This window comes from Synchiropus splendidus, chromosome 2 (genome assembly GCF_027744825.2).
Source record: "Synchiropus splendidus isolate RoL2022-P1 chromosome 2, RoL_Sspl_1.0, whole genome shotgun sequence".
NCBI classification, from domain to species: domain Eukaryota; kingdom Metazoa; phylum Chordata; class Actinopteri; order Syngnathiformes; family Callionymidae; genus Synchiropus; species Synchiropus splendidus.
This window is the reverse complement of record NC_071335.1, coordinates 20,287,693-20,304,086: the sequence shown is the minus strand read 5'-3', so window position 1 is coordinate 20,304,086 and position 16,394 is coordinate 20,287,693. Positions and strand designations below refer to the sequence as shown.

The following is a 16,394-nucleotide window of genomic DNA, read 5'->3' as shown; positions in this document are numbered from 1 at the left end:
CAAAACCTTTGGTTCAAATCAAAAAGTGTTGAGGGAACTAACTGACTGATGTTGTAACAAAATATCAACAACACATTTCATTGAAGCAAACTGATCCAGTCAAATATGCTTTGGAGCGCGTTAACTTTATTTTCCATGGTCAAGCTTTCCTGGTATTGTTCAGGAAAAACTGCAACGCTGTTGATGCTCAAGTGTAATCCCCCCCTCAACCACTAGTCCGAGCCAGAGATATTTCACGTTGAACTTCATTACAGACGTTTTCCTGATAGAAAAAAAAAAAGATCTTTGTGAGAATGTTCAACACAGTGTAAATCTTCATTAAAGACCATTAAACTTATTACCGCCTACATTTTGTCCCATATTAATGATCGAGTTTCCTCTTGTACTCATTTCATTTTACAGGTTTTTAACCAAAATATCCATACATTGTTCTATAAAAAGCAGAGTTAGAAAACGACAAAACGACTCCAACATCTAATAAAAAACGAAATTCAAAGTACAAACATATCCATTACAGTTAACCGCTAAAAGGGACGATCTGGGTTCTTGTACGTGCATGAGAAGAGCAGATTTGCTTTCTGATGAAGATGTTGCTGTCATTCTTACGTGTAAAAAAAAAAAAAAAAAAAAAAGAAAACAAAAAACAACAAATGATTGAAAGCAGCCGCGCCCTCTGGGCTCCCAGCACATTCGATCAGTTATTTATCAGAGCTGTTCATCAAAAGATCGCATCTGTCAAATGAATGATTTAGTTCATTTAAAAGAAGAGACCACAAACATGAAGATAAAAGTGTGAGGAACTTTTCTCACGGCATCTGGGACATTATCGAGGTCAGAATTGTCATATAATGACAGCAAGAAGAATTTGCATCAAGCCATGATCAAACTAAAATGTCCAGTAAACTGCTATAAAAGCATATTCATATTTCTTCTGCATCACCTATTAGAGCAGCACCATCCGTGTATGATATTTAATGTTGCAAGAGTAATATATATCAGTGAATCAGTTTTAAATACTGAACTGAACTTTGTCCACTAGGATGCAAAAGCGGATGAAAAAATAAAACCATGCAGAACATCGTTATTAACGGACGACAGCGTCAAACACACCTTAATAACTGCATCCCGTGGGCAGCGAACCCATCACGCCCTGTGCGGTCACACCCGCATCACCTCCCCCGCCGCAGCCGGGTATAAACTGCACCTGCAGCAGCCACGCATCCAACTCCTCCTTCAGCCCGTCAGTGAGCGCAGCACCTGAGTCTCAGCCCCAGTCATCATGAACGTCGGCTCCTACAGATCGTCCGGACTATCCTCCCTGTCCATGTCGTCCTTCCCGACCCGGAGAGGCACCAGCGTTCCCGGCGGGAGGAGCGTGAAGATCTCCTACGCGTCCGGCAGCCTGGGCGCCGGCCTCGACTTGTCCGGAGCGCTGGGCGGCTACGGTGCCGGCAACAACAGCGTATCCTCCAGCGAGAAGGCCACCATGCAGAACCTCAACGACCGACTGGCCGCCTACCTGAACAAGGTGCGCTGCCTGGAGTCCGCCAACGCGCAGCTGGAGCGTCAGATCCGAGAGTGGTACGAGAAGCAGACCCCGACTGTGCGAGACTACAGCAAGTACGAGGCCATCATCGCTGACCTGCGCCTCAAGGTCAGCATCCTCCAACTACAACGAAAAAAAAAAAATACACCTACAACTTTACAGTAGTTTTAAAAACTTTAATACTAATTTTAATGTGTTGCTTCCAATACAAACAAAACAAATTCCAATGAAAGAAGAAGGCATTTCGGTTCAACCCAGGTGAGCTGGCGCTGTGTTTACTTTAACACTTGGCCTGGCAAGTCAGCAGCTTTGAAATAAAACGGAGAGAATAAGTGGGTTATTATGACTGAACATGCTAGATTCTAAAGTAAAATAAATCATACTTTATTTACCCACATTAATCCGTAACAAATGACCGCATGTCGGGAGTAAAACCATCTACTTCATACATTTATTAAAGTGAATGTGAGTCACTGCATTGAAAATGGTTTTTTTTAACAATGAAAATCTAGGTGTAATCTGTAATATTTTTATCCATGTCTGAAGAGCGGAAACCTGTTGGTTTCTACTTGCTTCTAAGGTATTTTCATATAAAAGTAAAATTAGATACTGACACACTAGATGGCGCTCCACGTTGAGTAGCCCTCACTACAAGTATTTTGAGATATTATGAGGTACTTTATGAGTAATATTCCTTGGTGTCGGTCGTAGATTGACAGATGAATCTCATACTAGTGGATGAGTGACTGGTGTTGTGCTCTCAGATCAACGCGGCCACTCAGGACAACGCCAGACTGATGCTGCAGATCGATAACGCCAGACTGGCCGGGGAGGACTTCAGGATCAAGTGAGTTTGCTCAAAAAACAATGACCAAGTCTGAGTCACCACTGACTTCACAAACGGATGATGAGGTGAAGTGGACACATGAGTCAAGTGAGAGGCCAGACTGGTGCGACTGGTTCCTTTGTTGATGCTCACATCAAAGTGCGGATGAATCAGCGTGAACTCTTGCTCTCTCTCTCAACAGGTTTGAGAACGAGTGCGCCGTGCGCATGTCGGTGGAGTCAGACATCGGCGGTCTGCGGAAGGTGCTGGATGAGCTGACCATGGCCCGCTCCGACCTGGAGATGCAGGTGGAGGGTCTGAAGGAGGAGCTGGTCTACCTGAAGAAGAACCATGGCGAGGTAAGAGGATGACGCCTCGTGTGTCCAAGGTTAGCCACGTCACCCAAGTCCACACACACACACAAACAAGTTTCCTCAGTTGGGGCTGTAACAGTGGCTTCAGGCAAAACACCTCATCATGCTTGCTAATCCTCAAATATTTAAATGTCGGGTAATGTTTTTTCCGAGAGGCGGATCGCCACATACCTCCTGTACATCTTGTCTTTGCTTAAACAAACGAGCAGCCGTGTAAAACCCGTCTGGATCAACCTGGGGCCTGCGGGTTGTGTTCTTCCACCACAGGCTGCCAGAAACTGTCAAACCGCTCTCATTATTCCCATGATGCTGATCAAGCAAGCATTACGTAAAGCAACCGATTTAACTTTTACGTAATTTGCATGAAACTGCTTCTTGATTGACCTACTTTTTTCGTAGCAGTCTGTTCTCTGCGGGCAGGTAGTGTCGTCCCAGTGGGATGCACATGCTTGATGGGCTTCATAGAACAGTTGGCTCATTGACACTTGACCACTAGAGGGCACCCTTTGCTCTAAAATCTTTGGATTCAATTTTGAATGAAACCTCGCGTCATTTTTAAGATGACAGCGACTGAGCTCTGAAACCAATGATGATGCTTCATGAAGCCTCATCCGTCCATCCCAACTCATCACCATGCATATTTCAATCTGCACATGGTCCTCAACATGGTCCAGGCAACACCTTCTCTAATCACTTGCAGTTCAAGCCGGGATGACCTGTGGATGCTCACCACTTTGTTCTTAGGAATACACTGAGCAGTTCCGTGTTTATCTGTCGTGAACCAATGAGAATGAAGCAGGTTACACATTTACATTTTCCATTTTCCATCCATTTCCTAGTGATGGCCTTGTGAGGCTTCACGAACGGGTGTCCTCTTTTCAGGGCCCAGTAGATGGCGCTCTCTGCTCAAAAAACTTTGGATTTGAATGACTATTTCGATGACATCTTGCATCATTTTTAGACTGAGAGCACCACCTAGTGAGCTCTGAGGACATTGTTTCATGAAGCCTCATCAGCTCATCACTAGAAATGACTGATCTGAACTGATTTCACTCAAGTCAGTCATTCAGCACCAACTTTGCTGACCTCTCCCCGAAACATCCTTGTATTTAGTCATATTTCCATCCATTTATCCTCCTTCAGGTTTGTTTAACGTTCCTGTTATGAAGACATATTTGTTCAGAGCCGGACAGTCTGTCTCTCATCTGTTTGCTCGGAAAGAGACCTGCGATCTTTGTGTGTCCCAGGAAATGGCTGCCATGCAGAACCAGGTGAGCGCCAGTTCTGTCAACGTGGAGGTGGACGCCAAACCCCATGAAGACCTGAACCAGACTCTGGACGACATCCGAAGACAATACGAGGCGATCTCCGAGAAAAACCGCCGTGAGATAGAGAACTGGTACAAGGCCAAGGTGTGGGAAGCGCAACGCTGCCGTCTGAGTTTGGGTGGCGTGGTTGTGTCCCTAATGTCATGGTGGTCGTCTTGACAGTTTGATGAGCTGAACAAGCAGGTGGCTAGCAGCACCGAGACCCTCCAGACGTCCCGCAGTGAGATCAACGATCTGAAGAGGACACTGCAGAGTCTGCAGATCGAGCTGCAGTCCCAGCTCAGCCTGGTGAGCACACAACGCTTGGAACGTGGGAACCTCGGCTTTTCTCATATGCAGATACATATGCAGATGCAGCTGCAGGCGTTTGGCTCGCATCAGTCGCAGCACACGCGCATGCAATTGTTTGAAGAACCTTCCTAGTCATGCAATTTTAACATTTTTTAGCAGTCATATAAACATACATCAGTTTTTATATACAAGTAAATGCAATTGCACTCGACTAGTATCCAATTTTTAAATAACTAAAACTAAATCAGGCTAAAAAAAAAGTAGTGTCGGGCAGATGAGGTATCATGAAACAGTTTTGCAGGGTTGACGAAACAGTGTCCTAATTTTCAGAGGCCACAAGATGGAGCTCTAGGTTAGAAGTGATGTGAGGCTTCATTGAATTAGTTCAGAATCAGAATCTTTTATTGCCATGGTCAGTGGGGATCCCACCAACTTGGAAAGTGCTTTGGAATAAAGTGCTGTCATGAACAAAAAAATAAAATAAAATACATTTTACAACGTGCAGTGCCATCTGGTGGCCTCTGAAAATCTGGACACTGTTTCATGAAACCTCATCTACAAAGAAGGCCTGACATTTCCAACCTGAGAAACATAGAGCCTCCAACTCGTCCTGGGTCTTCTCCCTGTTAGGCGTGGCAGGAACATCACACCAGCACCTACTGCAGGAAGCATCCTCAAAAGGTGCACCAACATATCCCAAGCGTTGCCTTTTGGCTCAGCTCTTTCTTCACTACAAGAGATAACAATAACTAAATTTCGGAGGGAACAGCAGAATATGGTCAATGAGGCTTCATGAAACAGTGTCCTGATTTTAGGGGCCACCAGATGTCTGCTGTAAAATGTTGGGACATGAACTACTCATTCAATAAAACCTCACCTCAGTTCTAAGCCAAGAGCGCCATCTAGTGAAACTTAGGACACTATTCCATCCACCTTGCAACACTGTTTCATGACACCTCACCTGCCCATCACTACATATATTGCAGTCCGTGTTGGAATATTGTGCGTATGAAGAGCCAAACTGTTTCCTCTCCTCACGCCTCGTCCCGAACAGAAAGCTGCTCTGGAGGGACAGCTGGGAGAGACGGAGTCCCGCTTTAGCCAGCAGCTGAACCAGCTGCAGATGATAGTCAACTCTCTAGAGATCGAGCTGAGCCAGATGAAAGCAGATATCGAGAGACAGAGCTTGGAGTATCAGCAGCTCCTGGACATCAAGACCCGACTGGAGCTGGAGATTTCGGAGTACAGGCGACTGCTGGACGGGGAAGACGGCAGGTGGGTGGTGGAGACAGTCACATGAAGCTTGAGTCAGCCATTAAATTTAGTTCAGACTTTTGTCACGGCTTAAATACTGGTGTTCATATTTCAGGAAAGCTATTGTCTTTGAAGAAAAGAAGGTGGTACCAGCGCCCAGTAAGTCCAAGCCCCGCCTCGCCAATTTGTCTATTCAAATATTAAACCGACAAAGTATTTGAATGGTAACTCCGTCTTTGCAGGTAAGCCAGTCATCACTCATAGAAGAAAGGTCGTGACGGAGGAGATAGTCAACGGGAAGGTGGTGTCACGGACAGAAGACATTGACAGCGAGGTGATCCAGAACTAAAGTTCCCGCCCACGTTCCCAGACAAGACCAAAGAGTGGTGTGACGTAATGAGTGGGGTCAGAAACAAAGATTCACTAGCTAAAGAGTCCACGCACAATGGGTGCCATGTACACGGGTTTGACTCTTGTCATGACCTCGGTGACCCTTTTCCGAGCCAAGACTTTAACTTAACAATAACAATACCTGACACTTGGACATTATGTTCAAGACAGTATGCATTTTTTAAATCTAGATTAATAAAAAAATAAAATGCTCATGCCTGCCCCCAGACACTTCCTGCTGTCCCTACTTTTGTCATTGATTTAAGCACGACTTTTGAAATAAGTGAAGTGGAAAATTGTATCTTTTTTTTTTTAAGCAAGAGGGTTTTTGATATGGTTCCGCGTTTTTGTGACTTGTGTTCTTTCGTATGTTGTCGCAGGTGGCTGCTTAGTGGTGAGTTATCAACCGGGATATTGTTAACATTTGCATCCTATTGTTTCATCTCCTCTGTTTTTATGACAAATAAAGAATGACCAAACCGTGAGGTGGAAACGTACCTGCCTGTCATCTTTTTATCTTTACTTTTGAAAGTTCCTATTTAAAAATGTAACAAAAAGAAACCTCTCCTCCTCGTTCGTGTGTCCATCGGGTCATTTTGGAATTGTGATATACAGCAGAAGCGCTTCATCTTCATGAAAAATGGTGGTAGCGTTTTCTGTCCAGCAGAGGGGGCGCTTCCACAATCTTGCTTCTCCATTGTTCATGAACAATGTATGAGCGTTCGCTTATGCGTTTCCATCTCTGTTTATAGAAAAACCCGCCACATTCTGTATGGATGTTGAAGTCGTTTCTCCGATCTGACCTGTGACACTTTAATAGACGCATGTCGAGTGGATCCCTACGTTCAACACGTCAACCATCAGCATCATGACACATGAGTTGGGAGAGTCTCAACCACCAATGACACGCTGAGCCGCAAACTTTGGGTCTGGAGAGATGTGACGTGTTCACGTCTGCAGATACTGTGTCATGACTACGCGCCGGTTCCTTGTCACGACCTAAATGATGACAAAATTCTGCACCACGGGAGGTTGACGTCACCGAGGTACAGTCACCTCCTCAATGACGTCACCTGACGAGCCTGTTCGGCAGCAGAAGGGCAGGGCGCCATCTGCTGGACGAACTCAGTAACAGGCACGGCATTACGTCACCGGAAAACGTCGACTAAAACTTAAAGTCCGGACTTGAATGCAAATGAGCGGACCGAGGGGCTACCCTGGTCTAAGAATAGACTAGATGAGAACAGTTTTACAATCATTCTTGTGTGCGGAGAATTTCCTCTTCTACGGCTGACAGTATTTATGTGAGGATATAACACACAGTACATTGCAGTTATTTGAGCAAAGTCACATGGAGAGTACATGATATCTTCCGATGCTATAATATTTATCATAGACGGCATTAAATATGGGGGAAAAATAGAAAAGGACAGTGATTGACAGTGCCACTAACTTGAGTTAAATAACGATATTCTCGTATAATATGGGTAGATAAAAAAGTGCAGTATGTACTTAAACAAAAGCACATTTATATATGAAAGTGGTGGTTTGTGTGTCCGTTCCATATCATGAGAGCTTAAATCAATAAATAAATAAAAATCTGTCTAATAGGATCAGACTTGTTTTGAATGCGTTGTGAATAAATGTATACAAATAAATATACGGCATGTTTTAAAGTTAACACCTAACATTTTTTTTCAAAATAATATCAATAAATTTCATAATTTAATGATGCCATCGATAATATTCAGCTTTTCCCTTCAAATGATTTTATTAAAATTTCATAAAATAATAATGTAAGCATGTTTTTTCTTCTACCTCTTTCTTATGTAAAGTTAAGAAAAAAAAAAAAACAGAATAGAGTGTTTTCTAACTGAGTCAGTCGATGACAATAGCTGCAGTCAATCTGAGGGGAAATGAACCATGCACCACACTGTTTTTGCATAATTCGAAAATAGAATCCAAGCTCTGCCCAATTAAATTACAAACGTAGTTTCTAACATTAAACTTATGGCATTTTTATTTCGAGAAAAACGGAACGTTTTGAAATAAATGGAAACCTTTTGTCTAAAAAAAAAAAAAACAGACGTGTGGAACGGAATAAAAGAGAGTGATATTGTGAGGAGAGACAGTACATTTTGTGCCAAGTGGAAATGGCACCAGATTCGTCTGCACTCGTGTTTGTGAGCAGTAACGTCACGTCTACAGTGATTCAATAGAAATGCAATATAGTTAGAAACGTCAGACAGTGAACGTCGCATGGACACGTCTGGTCAATATAAAGCTGTAATTGAGCTAAACACCTGGTGAGTCATAACATGAAGCCTATTGGTGTGTAAATAGTGCGCCCGTGCGCGCGTGGCCATTGTGGGAAGGGGCGCGTTCATGGCAAGGACCGTATTATCACATGAGTAAGCGCGTCCCCGCAGGAAGGCGGAAGCGAGGAGGTCTGCATCGCGTCCCCATTGACTGTGAGAGGTGGAGGGAGGGAGGGGCGGGGGGTGCGAGAGAGCGAGCGAGGGAGAGAGGGAGGGAGAGAGCGCACCGCCCTAGACTCACTCACTCACACACACACACGCGCTACTCATCATCTTCATCCAGAGCGACGGTGGTGGATCCCCCTGATCCAAGAACGGAGTCAGAGCCCCTTCACTTCCGTTCAACCTTGTCCAGGCGTGATGGCCTTCCGGTAAATCTGGAGGCTGGAGGGTGCTGGTGGGCGTCCGGGGGAGGGGGGGGACAGCGGCAGGTGCACGCGTTCATGACCGGTCCGCCGCCGCTGCTGCTCCGCCCGGACGGCATGTCGTGAGCTGCGCCTCGGAAACGCTCCGGGACGCCGTCAGCCGAAACGACTCGCCGAAGAGGAGAAAGAGGAGGAGGAGGAGCAGGAGAGGGAGGTGTGGGCCGGTGGTGGCGGCGGTGGTGGAGAAGATGTCCGCCTCGGTGGGGCCCCAGGGCGGCCCTCGCCCACCCACTGCGCCGCCGTCCATGCCGGATATACCGGACTTGAGCCACCTGACCGAGGAGGAGAGGAAGATCATCCTGGCCGTGATGGCTCGGCAGAAGGAAGAGGAGGAGAAGGAACAAGCCATGCTGAAGTAAGAGCCGCTCCATCTGAGATGAGCGCTGGTCATCGTCACACACCCTTCACACCAGTCATGTAGCATCCTGCTGATCAGTCCATATTGTCTGGTCACACACACTCACACACACATCTCAGTGTTCATGAAGATGACCAGAGATATGGGGTCAAACTCAGGTGGCGAGCGGAGGGTGGGAGGACCTTGGTGATCACTGCTTCCTTCAGCGCTGCACCCGACTTCACTGCTCACCTTTCCCTCACTGGGGTCAGTGTGTTCACAACAGGGGGACAGTGAGATGGTCCCTCCTGACACACGGCAGTTTAAGGTTCTGAGTGACCCAATGAGCGCATCTGTGTGTGTGTAGTTAGAGCTGCTGGTGAAGATGGGGTGTGGTTAGGACTATCAGCAGGCCTGACCTGAACACCACACACACCAGACTAGCAAAATACTGGGCATATTTGCTCTCTTTATGTCCCGCTCACTTCTTACTCCATCAGAAAGACCATGACTGGAGCAGTGGTGGAGCGTCACCGGGAGTGAGAGCCCTGCTCCATCGCTTCTGCTGCCCGCTGGTTAGTACCAGTGGGGAAGTGTAGTCTTGAGGAAAGCAGTATAATAAAAATATTTAAAAAAAGGAGCAGAAGAAAATGTCAATTCTTCATCTCATGTTTGTGACCAGATTCATTTATTGAATGAGGTGACATCACATTTGAAGCTGGGGGTACGTAAGTACACAAGCAGGACACAGGCAGACCAGTCTGTGCGCTGTGATATAATACATGAAACGGCTTGACAGCCATTGCCTGAGGGGAGTGGCTTAAAATATATCTGTGAATGGAAATAATACATGCAAATGTGGGTAAAAGTAATTGGAAAAATAACCAATAAATACACTGTGTATATAAAACCATTAGAAAATATAGATACGCATGACAATACTTACCTGACTGTTAGTGTATCTAGGAATATTTTGAGCGCATTTATTGATCTTGGATGCATAAACAGTACTGATGATTTTTGGCCAAAAATCCATAACATGGTCTGAACTGAATCCCTTCATGCTAACTGCTTATATAGCGCCATAAATCTAATACCTCTTTCACGTTCTAACTGCTCCCTCTCCCTCCCTGCTCTTGTCAGACTCTCCTCAGCGTGATCATACAGAGTGGTGGAGGTTGTGTTGTTTCAACATGTATTTGACTTTTGACATGTCATGCATTTCACATGTAGTTGACTCAATGATGGCAATACTACGTAACCTCCGCTGTGGTGTCGGGCTGAAGAGTCTCTTCTGCATGTGAGGTCAGAAGACGACAAGCTCCATGGAAACTTGATATATATTTTAAGTTCCGACTGACTCACAACACTATGAAAACAATAGAATTCATGAGCAAATCGATGTTTGTCCGACAGCCTGTCGGCACCAAGCCATCCGTGTAACGTCAGTAGAGTCCAAATCTGGTCTCCTTCTAATCTGAGTGAGAGTTTGAGGGGGTGCTGGAGGCTCTGATGATTGACTGCTGTGACTGGCAGATGACGTTCTGGAGGAGTCTTGGACCTGTCAATGGCGTCAATGAGAAAGGTTGGAGCTGGAGACCCATGGAGGCCATGGATCAGATGTTACAGTTGATACTACAATTTACAATTTGAAGCCAGGCTTGTTGCCATTGGTTGCCCAGTGATGATGTCATTTCTCTCACTTCTTCCTCCTAGAAACTCTCCGGCTCTAACTTAACACATTTATCAACATCACTTCAAACTGTATTTATTTTATGTGAGCTGAAGCTAAATTAAATAAAGCATGAAAAGCACAACCAAACGCCTAAAAGATTCTGACACCAGTGAATCCCACCACAGTGAGGATATTCTTAATAAAATGCTCCATAAATATTGAATTATGCACAGCAGAATTTATTGTTTATCTCCACACCTCAGTTTAGATCCAAAATAACAACCAAATACCAGAAAAAAAAGTGAGTTTTGCACAATCGGTGGAGGAAACTCTGGCAACCCCTGATGGGAATTGCTGAAAGGAGAAGAAAAAGAGCCTTATGAAAAAGGGGGTTTCTTTTTACTGTGCCGCTGAGTGTCAGATTTGCTCACTCACACATTCTTAATTATATTGTTCTATTTCACTGGTTCCGCACGTCGAGGAACTGCTGACAAAGCTTCAGCGTGAGTGGAGCTCAAGTGCTGATGATAAAGACGGATCTTGGTGCCACCATATTAGGCCTTCCAGTTTTCAGACTGCCTCACAGATGGGGTTGAACATGTCCTGGACATGAGGGAGAGATTCTGAAGTCAGTGCTCTTTGAAGTTAATGTCGTCTTCTTTGTGTTTAACAACTTATTGTAAGAGAAATTATAACTCATGGAGGGTATTGTACAACTCCAGGATATGACTGACAGTGACGTTGGGGTCGTATTGTTTTGCACCGCTCTGGCTAGATACATATCATGGAACATTCTTAGTAAAACATATTTGTTCAGTATATACAAAGGTTCACTAACTCTCTTGCATTTTCTCTGCCCTGAATACACTTCAAAATGCAAACACACTATTGTGATTTGAATTATTAGACAATTGAATAAGACACATAAAAAAGCTTAGAATCACAAGAAAACGATGTTTGCTTTATTGGTGACAATGTTTCAACATGGATAATGAGCTCTGCTGTGAAACTTTTTGCACTGTTGGGTGTGTAACTAAATTCATAAATACTATAGCCTCCTCCAGGGAAATATTATGAAAACACAGCACACAAGCCTAGCAGTAAAACAATTTCCCTGATGGAAGAAATGTGTGGGTGAGTTCCTTGATCAGGAATTAAACCATGTTCCTGGTTAGATGTCAAACTCAGTTCAGTTCTGAACGTTGCTGCAGCAGTAGTTTGAAGCCTTCCTTGAGAACCTTCTAACACCAGAAGCACCTCTAGAACGCAAGCCTGATCTAATGGGCAGCTCCTTGTCCCTATGCCAAGACATACTTTTTCTTGGTGGAGGTAAGGAAAGTAAGTGCAGTCAACAAGTACAAGAACCAATGTCAGGAGTGCAGACTGAATGAACCAACTAGATATTTATGACTCCGAAATAATGGCGGAGGAGGAGGATGGTTTATTTACATATTGCTGGACTGCAAATTTTCGGCATTTATTTGTCATTTGAAAACCACTAGTATCCAGCAAACGAAAGTGAAGCTCAACCGAGATAAAATCGCAATATCTTACCTATAAACGTTAAACACACAAGCAGGTTGGAAGTGTTTTAGAGTGGTACCTCGGTTCTCGACCACAATCCGTTCCAGACGGCCGTTCGAGAAGCGATTTGTTCGAAATTTGAATCAATTTTTCCCATTACAATGAATGGAAAAAGAAATAATGCGTTCCAAGCCTTAAAATAGGCTTTTGTAGGAGTGAATGTAGAGTGTCTGCTGCAGGTGGCTGTTCCTCTATGTGTGTGGCCGCTGCATGTGGGAGGGGTTGCCGAGTGAGTGACGTCTCTCCAGAAGTGAAGAGGTGCCCGGTGCGTGTCCAGCTCTGAATGTGCGCTTCTGTGCAGTTTGGCTGTGACAAAGTCATAAACCAAGTCACGCTCTGTCCCAGACTGGCCTCATCCCTGTCCCAGCTCCAGCCCACAACAGGACATCAAACCCTGGAGTGAGCGCTCCAGCCTCGGAGGTGTCGATAGCGAGCACCTCCCCTGTGACACTCTACCACGGTCCAGTATAACAAAGCACGTCGTGGGTCAGCTGATCGGTCCGCGCACGTTTTTTTCCGGTTTTTTCAGGGGCGTTCGAGTTCTGGATTTTCGTTCGAAATCCGAAGCAAAAAAAATCTCAAAATTTTTGTTCAAATTCCGGGACATTCCAAAACCGAGGTACCACTGTATTTGGAAATAACTCATCCCAGCTGAGATCTGAACCAGCAAGCCTCCGCCCTTGCTCATGTTTGTAATGATGTACAAACGAATGAAAGAAGTCTATCAATATCCCTGAATTGTGTGGGAGAGATTTCAAGAAAGAAGCAGCGTCATGCTGCTGTTTTTTGTCTCTTAAATGTGATAAAAGGACCAGCAGGGATGCCTCCTCCAAGCCTGCAGTATCACATGACTCCACATGCCTGATGCTGCAGATGTAACATCACTAGGTTTCCAGTCTAATGGCTCCATTCATTTCCGGAGAGGAAAGGAGAGCAGCTTCTGCTTCTGGAGAGGAAGTGATGTATTTAATGTTCCATGAGTCAAGGCCTGCGAAGGTTCGGTCAATAACAGCTTCATCATCTGACCAATCGTTGATAAGACCTGTGTGAACTCACACAGCCGGGTCGCAGGCTGTTCTGCTGGATTGACCCAGTCAGGTTCACAACAAATGTTAACACATAAACTGGGAACAAGACAACTATATTTCAGAGATGTATTCAAATTACATATGTAAGATACGAACATTTATTCGTGTAAATAATTACCTACGCTCTATTGAAGTTAGGAAGTGAGGAGTAAATGTGTACATGTGTAATGTGCATGAGCCTGGTTTGTTCATTCTCTGCTGAACATTGTTGATGCACAGTAAGATCAGATCAGTCTTTACTTTTCATCTGATTTTAAATAGTCTCTCCTGAAACGGTTGATGACGCAAAGCTTTGAACATTTGGGACCCCTTTGCTAAGGACACATCAAAGGACACATACCTTTTACACCACATTTTGTAAAATTCAAATTCAAATATAGAGTTTCAAAACACACATTTTTTTTTCAGACATGTTGGCGTGTTCGTCAACCTGTATACGTGCAGAGTAATCATGACGGTAGTCAGTGTCCTCTATCAAATCGTCTTTTTTTTTGCAGTCCAACTCTGAAAGGGGTCAGATTTTCATTTTTGATCCAGACATTCCGGAGCTCTAGCGATTTGTGAGCATCTTGTCCGGTGCCTTTGTGCTGTTTCTACTTTCTCATTTAAAAGGCGACATTGATAGATCATGTTCTTCTATTACTTTAATCCTTCAGAAAATCCACAGAGTGCTTTGAAGCCACTAAGTAAAGCCTCAGGAAATTGCTTTGGTCACAGACTGCCATCTAAATATGCATTATTCTCACCAATCCATCTCGATATGTCAGCCTGGGCACAAGCGGTGTGAAATGTTGTGATTGTTGAACTGACCAGAAAGTGCAATTCAAGCTCACTTCCGTGGTTTTAAAGTTGTATCTATAGTGCAGTGCAAAATCCTGAAGTAATTGTTTTGTCAAATAAAACAAAGGTTTCCCATTATATCTCGCTACAGGTAAAAGCGAAATGAGTTTTTGGTGGCTCTTCTGTGTAGAGGCTCATCTGACTCCACAATATGAAAAGAATTCATGTGCAGATAAAAGCTACCCTCCAATTCAAGCAATTTTCCAATATGTGAGCAATAAAATAGAAAGCAAAAAATGAAAGCAACAACCATCACAAAGAGTGACCCAAAGCTTCTCTCATCTAGTTGCCCTGAGTTTGTGAGCATAAACAAAGCTAATAATGTGCATTAAAAATACTTTAATTTCACGTGACTTGCCAGCACTGACTCTACTTTGGAGCTACGCCTAGATACAGTCCTTTTGACAGCCAGAATGTTTTCATCCAACAACATTTGTTGAATGGCAAACTCCTTTTTAAGTTTGCAATACTCCATCCACATTCCTGCGATAGACTGGCGGGGCAAACACATGAACTGACAGATGTTGGACAGCTAACTATCAACAGTGAAAAATAATTGCAAACACTTTTTTGGGCATTTTTCCAAACTTTCCTAACACACCATAAAAAGCAGGGGGGTTTGGGGCACGCCGAGCTGGTTGGACAGTGGAAGTATAATCTATGAAACATTTAAATCTTGATGCACAACAGCTCTCTCGACATGCGCTATAAACACACATGGACCAGCCCAGTCGCAACAATGATCTCGTGTAGCAAGTCGATGGCAAACAAGCTGGTTTGCGTCATGCGTGTTGTGTGGCAATGCAGCTGTGATACTATTGTGGATTAGACTGGTGCGGCTGCACGTGTTGTTGTAAGCTGATTTGCAGAGCCACGTTTTCGCAGTTGTAAAAACCAATATGAAGTATTTACTCGAGTGGATGCTTAGATCAGCAGTCATCAGAGAGGGTCACGCTGTCCAGTAGTGAGGCAGTGGTGAATAAAAGGATCTGGATCACTCCTCAAATTGAATCTTTTATTCCATCGCAACATAACCTCTTTGGAGAGGTACATGACATTTTCTTCCCATTCTTAGGATCTTGCTTTATGACGCTCATCTGGAATCGTATACTGTATATAAATGTAGTGCATATAGTAGATATTTTTCTGATGGCTTCATTCATGAAGATAGACAGAAAGAAAGGTGTCACTTGTCCTTTACCGCAGGTGTTTTGACGACTACTTTATTCGAGGTTTTGGAGATAGGTATCGTATCCTGGGGTGTGAGCACTGCTGCAATGCTGCTCCATTTTCATCTAGTTAGTTACTGTTTTGTCTTCACAGTTTTATCTGGGCCTGGGACCTGGGCAGCTGGTCTCGATAACTTCTCGTACACAACCTTCATCTCTGGCGTGGTTTTTGTCTGCTGGATGGTTAATCATTCACTCTCTTATGTCACCAATGGACACCTGTGCTGATTCACTGTTTGTCCATTTCTACATTGCTGCAGACACCGGTGGCTCCCACCGTTGACTTGCTAAACCTCCATTGACTTCCCAATCTGGTCAAAGTTAGCTGAGTTGTGGGGAAGGAAGGAATGACAGAAACTTCCTCTTGGAAAACAAGTGTTGACATTTCTCTGGTGGATGCCTCCTTTGAAAAAACAAAACAAAACAGAAGAGCTTAACTGATGTGAACGCTTCAACAGAAGAATCCAGCAACTCTGTGTACACTGATGACACATCTATTTATCTATTTATCTATTTTCCCCCTCAGCTGCTGTAGTCAACCTCAACTTTCCACCATGTAATAACATCATCATTGATTTAAGCTGCTGGAAGGAACATGACATCCTTGTGTTGACTGTGTTGCCTCGTTTGTGGATCTATGTGTTGCTTCACATGAGGTCTCCTTCAAAGCTTTAGAATGAATGCGCAATGTTACGCTTAAACCAGTGCGGGCAAATGTGCGACGTTGTGTTAGCATTTCAATTTTTCTTTGATAGATATTTTTATACTCTGGAGCGTTTAAATTCTCCATTTTTAGAGCCTCAGCTGAGAAAAGAATAATAATACTTACACTGTCTCGAAGGTCTTGACTTTGTTTTGCCTGGTTCATTTCCTTATTTGTCACATTTGA

General features: G+C 44.2%; 2 protein-coding genes across 10 annotated transcripts in view; both read left to right on the top strand.

Moving 5' to 3' along the window:
- The first annotated feature begins 1,237 nt into the window (after positions 1-1,237).
- LOC128754798 (keratin, type I cytoskeletal 19-like) lies at positions 1,238-6,506 on the top strand. Its single transcript, XM_053857692.1, has 8 exons — positions 1,238-1,654; positions 2,311-2,393; positions 2,575-2,731; positions 3,994-4,158; positions 4,237-4,362; positions 5,420-5,640; positions 5,735-5,778; positions 5,862-6,506. The coding sequence occupies exons 1-8, from the start codon at positions 1,280-1,282 to the stop codon at positions 5,966-5,968; spliced, it is 1,278 nt and encodes a 425-aa protein (XP_053713667.1). The 5' UTR covers positions 1,238-1,279; the 3' UTR covers positions 5,969-6,506.
- Positions 6,507-8,585: 2,079 nt separating this feature from the next.
- rims1b (regulating synaptic membrane exocytosis 1b) overlaps positions 8,586-16,394 on the top strand; it is a 49,294-nt gene continuing 41,485 nt past the window's right edge. For all 9 annotated transcript variants that reach the window (XM_053857682.1, XM_053857683.1, XM_053857689.1 and 6 more), the window contains exon 1: positions 8,586-9,107. In XM_053857682.1, coding sequence (XP_053713657.1) covers positions 8,941-9,107 — 167 coding nt within the window. In that variant the 5' untranslated portion in view covers positions 8,586-8,940. The remainder of the gene's footprint in view (positions 9,108-16,394) is intronic.

Coding starts and splice junctions, on each gene's coding strand:
- LOC128754798 (XM_053857692.1), top strand. CDS start 1,280: ATGAACGTCGGCTCCTACAGATCGTCCGGACTATCCTCCCTGTCCATG. Junction 2,394..2,574: donor GGGGAGGACTTCAGGATCAA/GTGAGTTTGCTC, acceptor CTCTCTCAACAG/GTTTGAGAACGAGTGCGCCG. Junction 5,641..5,734: donor CTGGACGGGGAAGACGGCAG/GTGGGTGGTGGA, acceptor TTCATATTTCAG/GAAAGCTATTGTCTTTGAAG.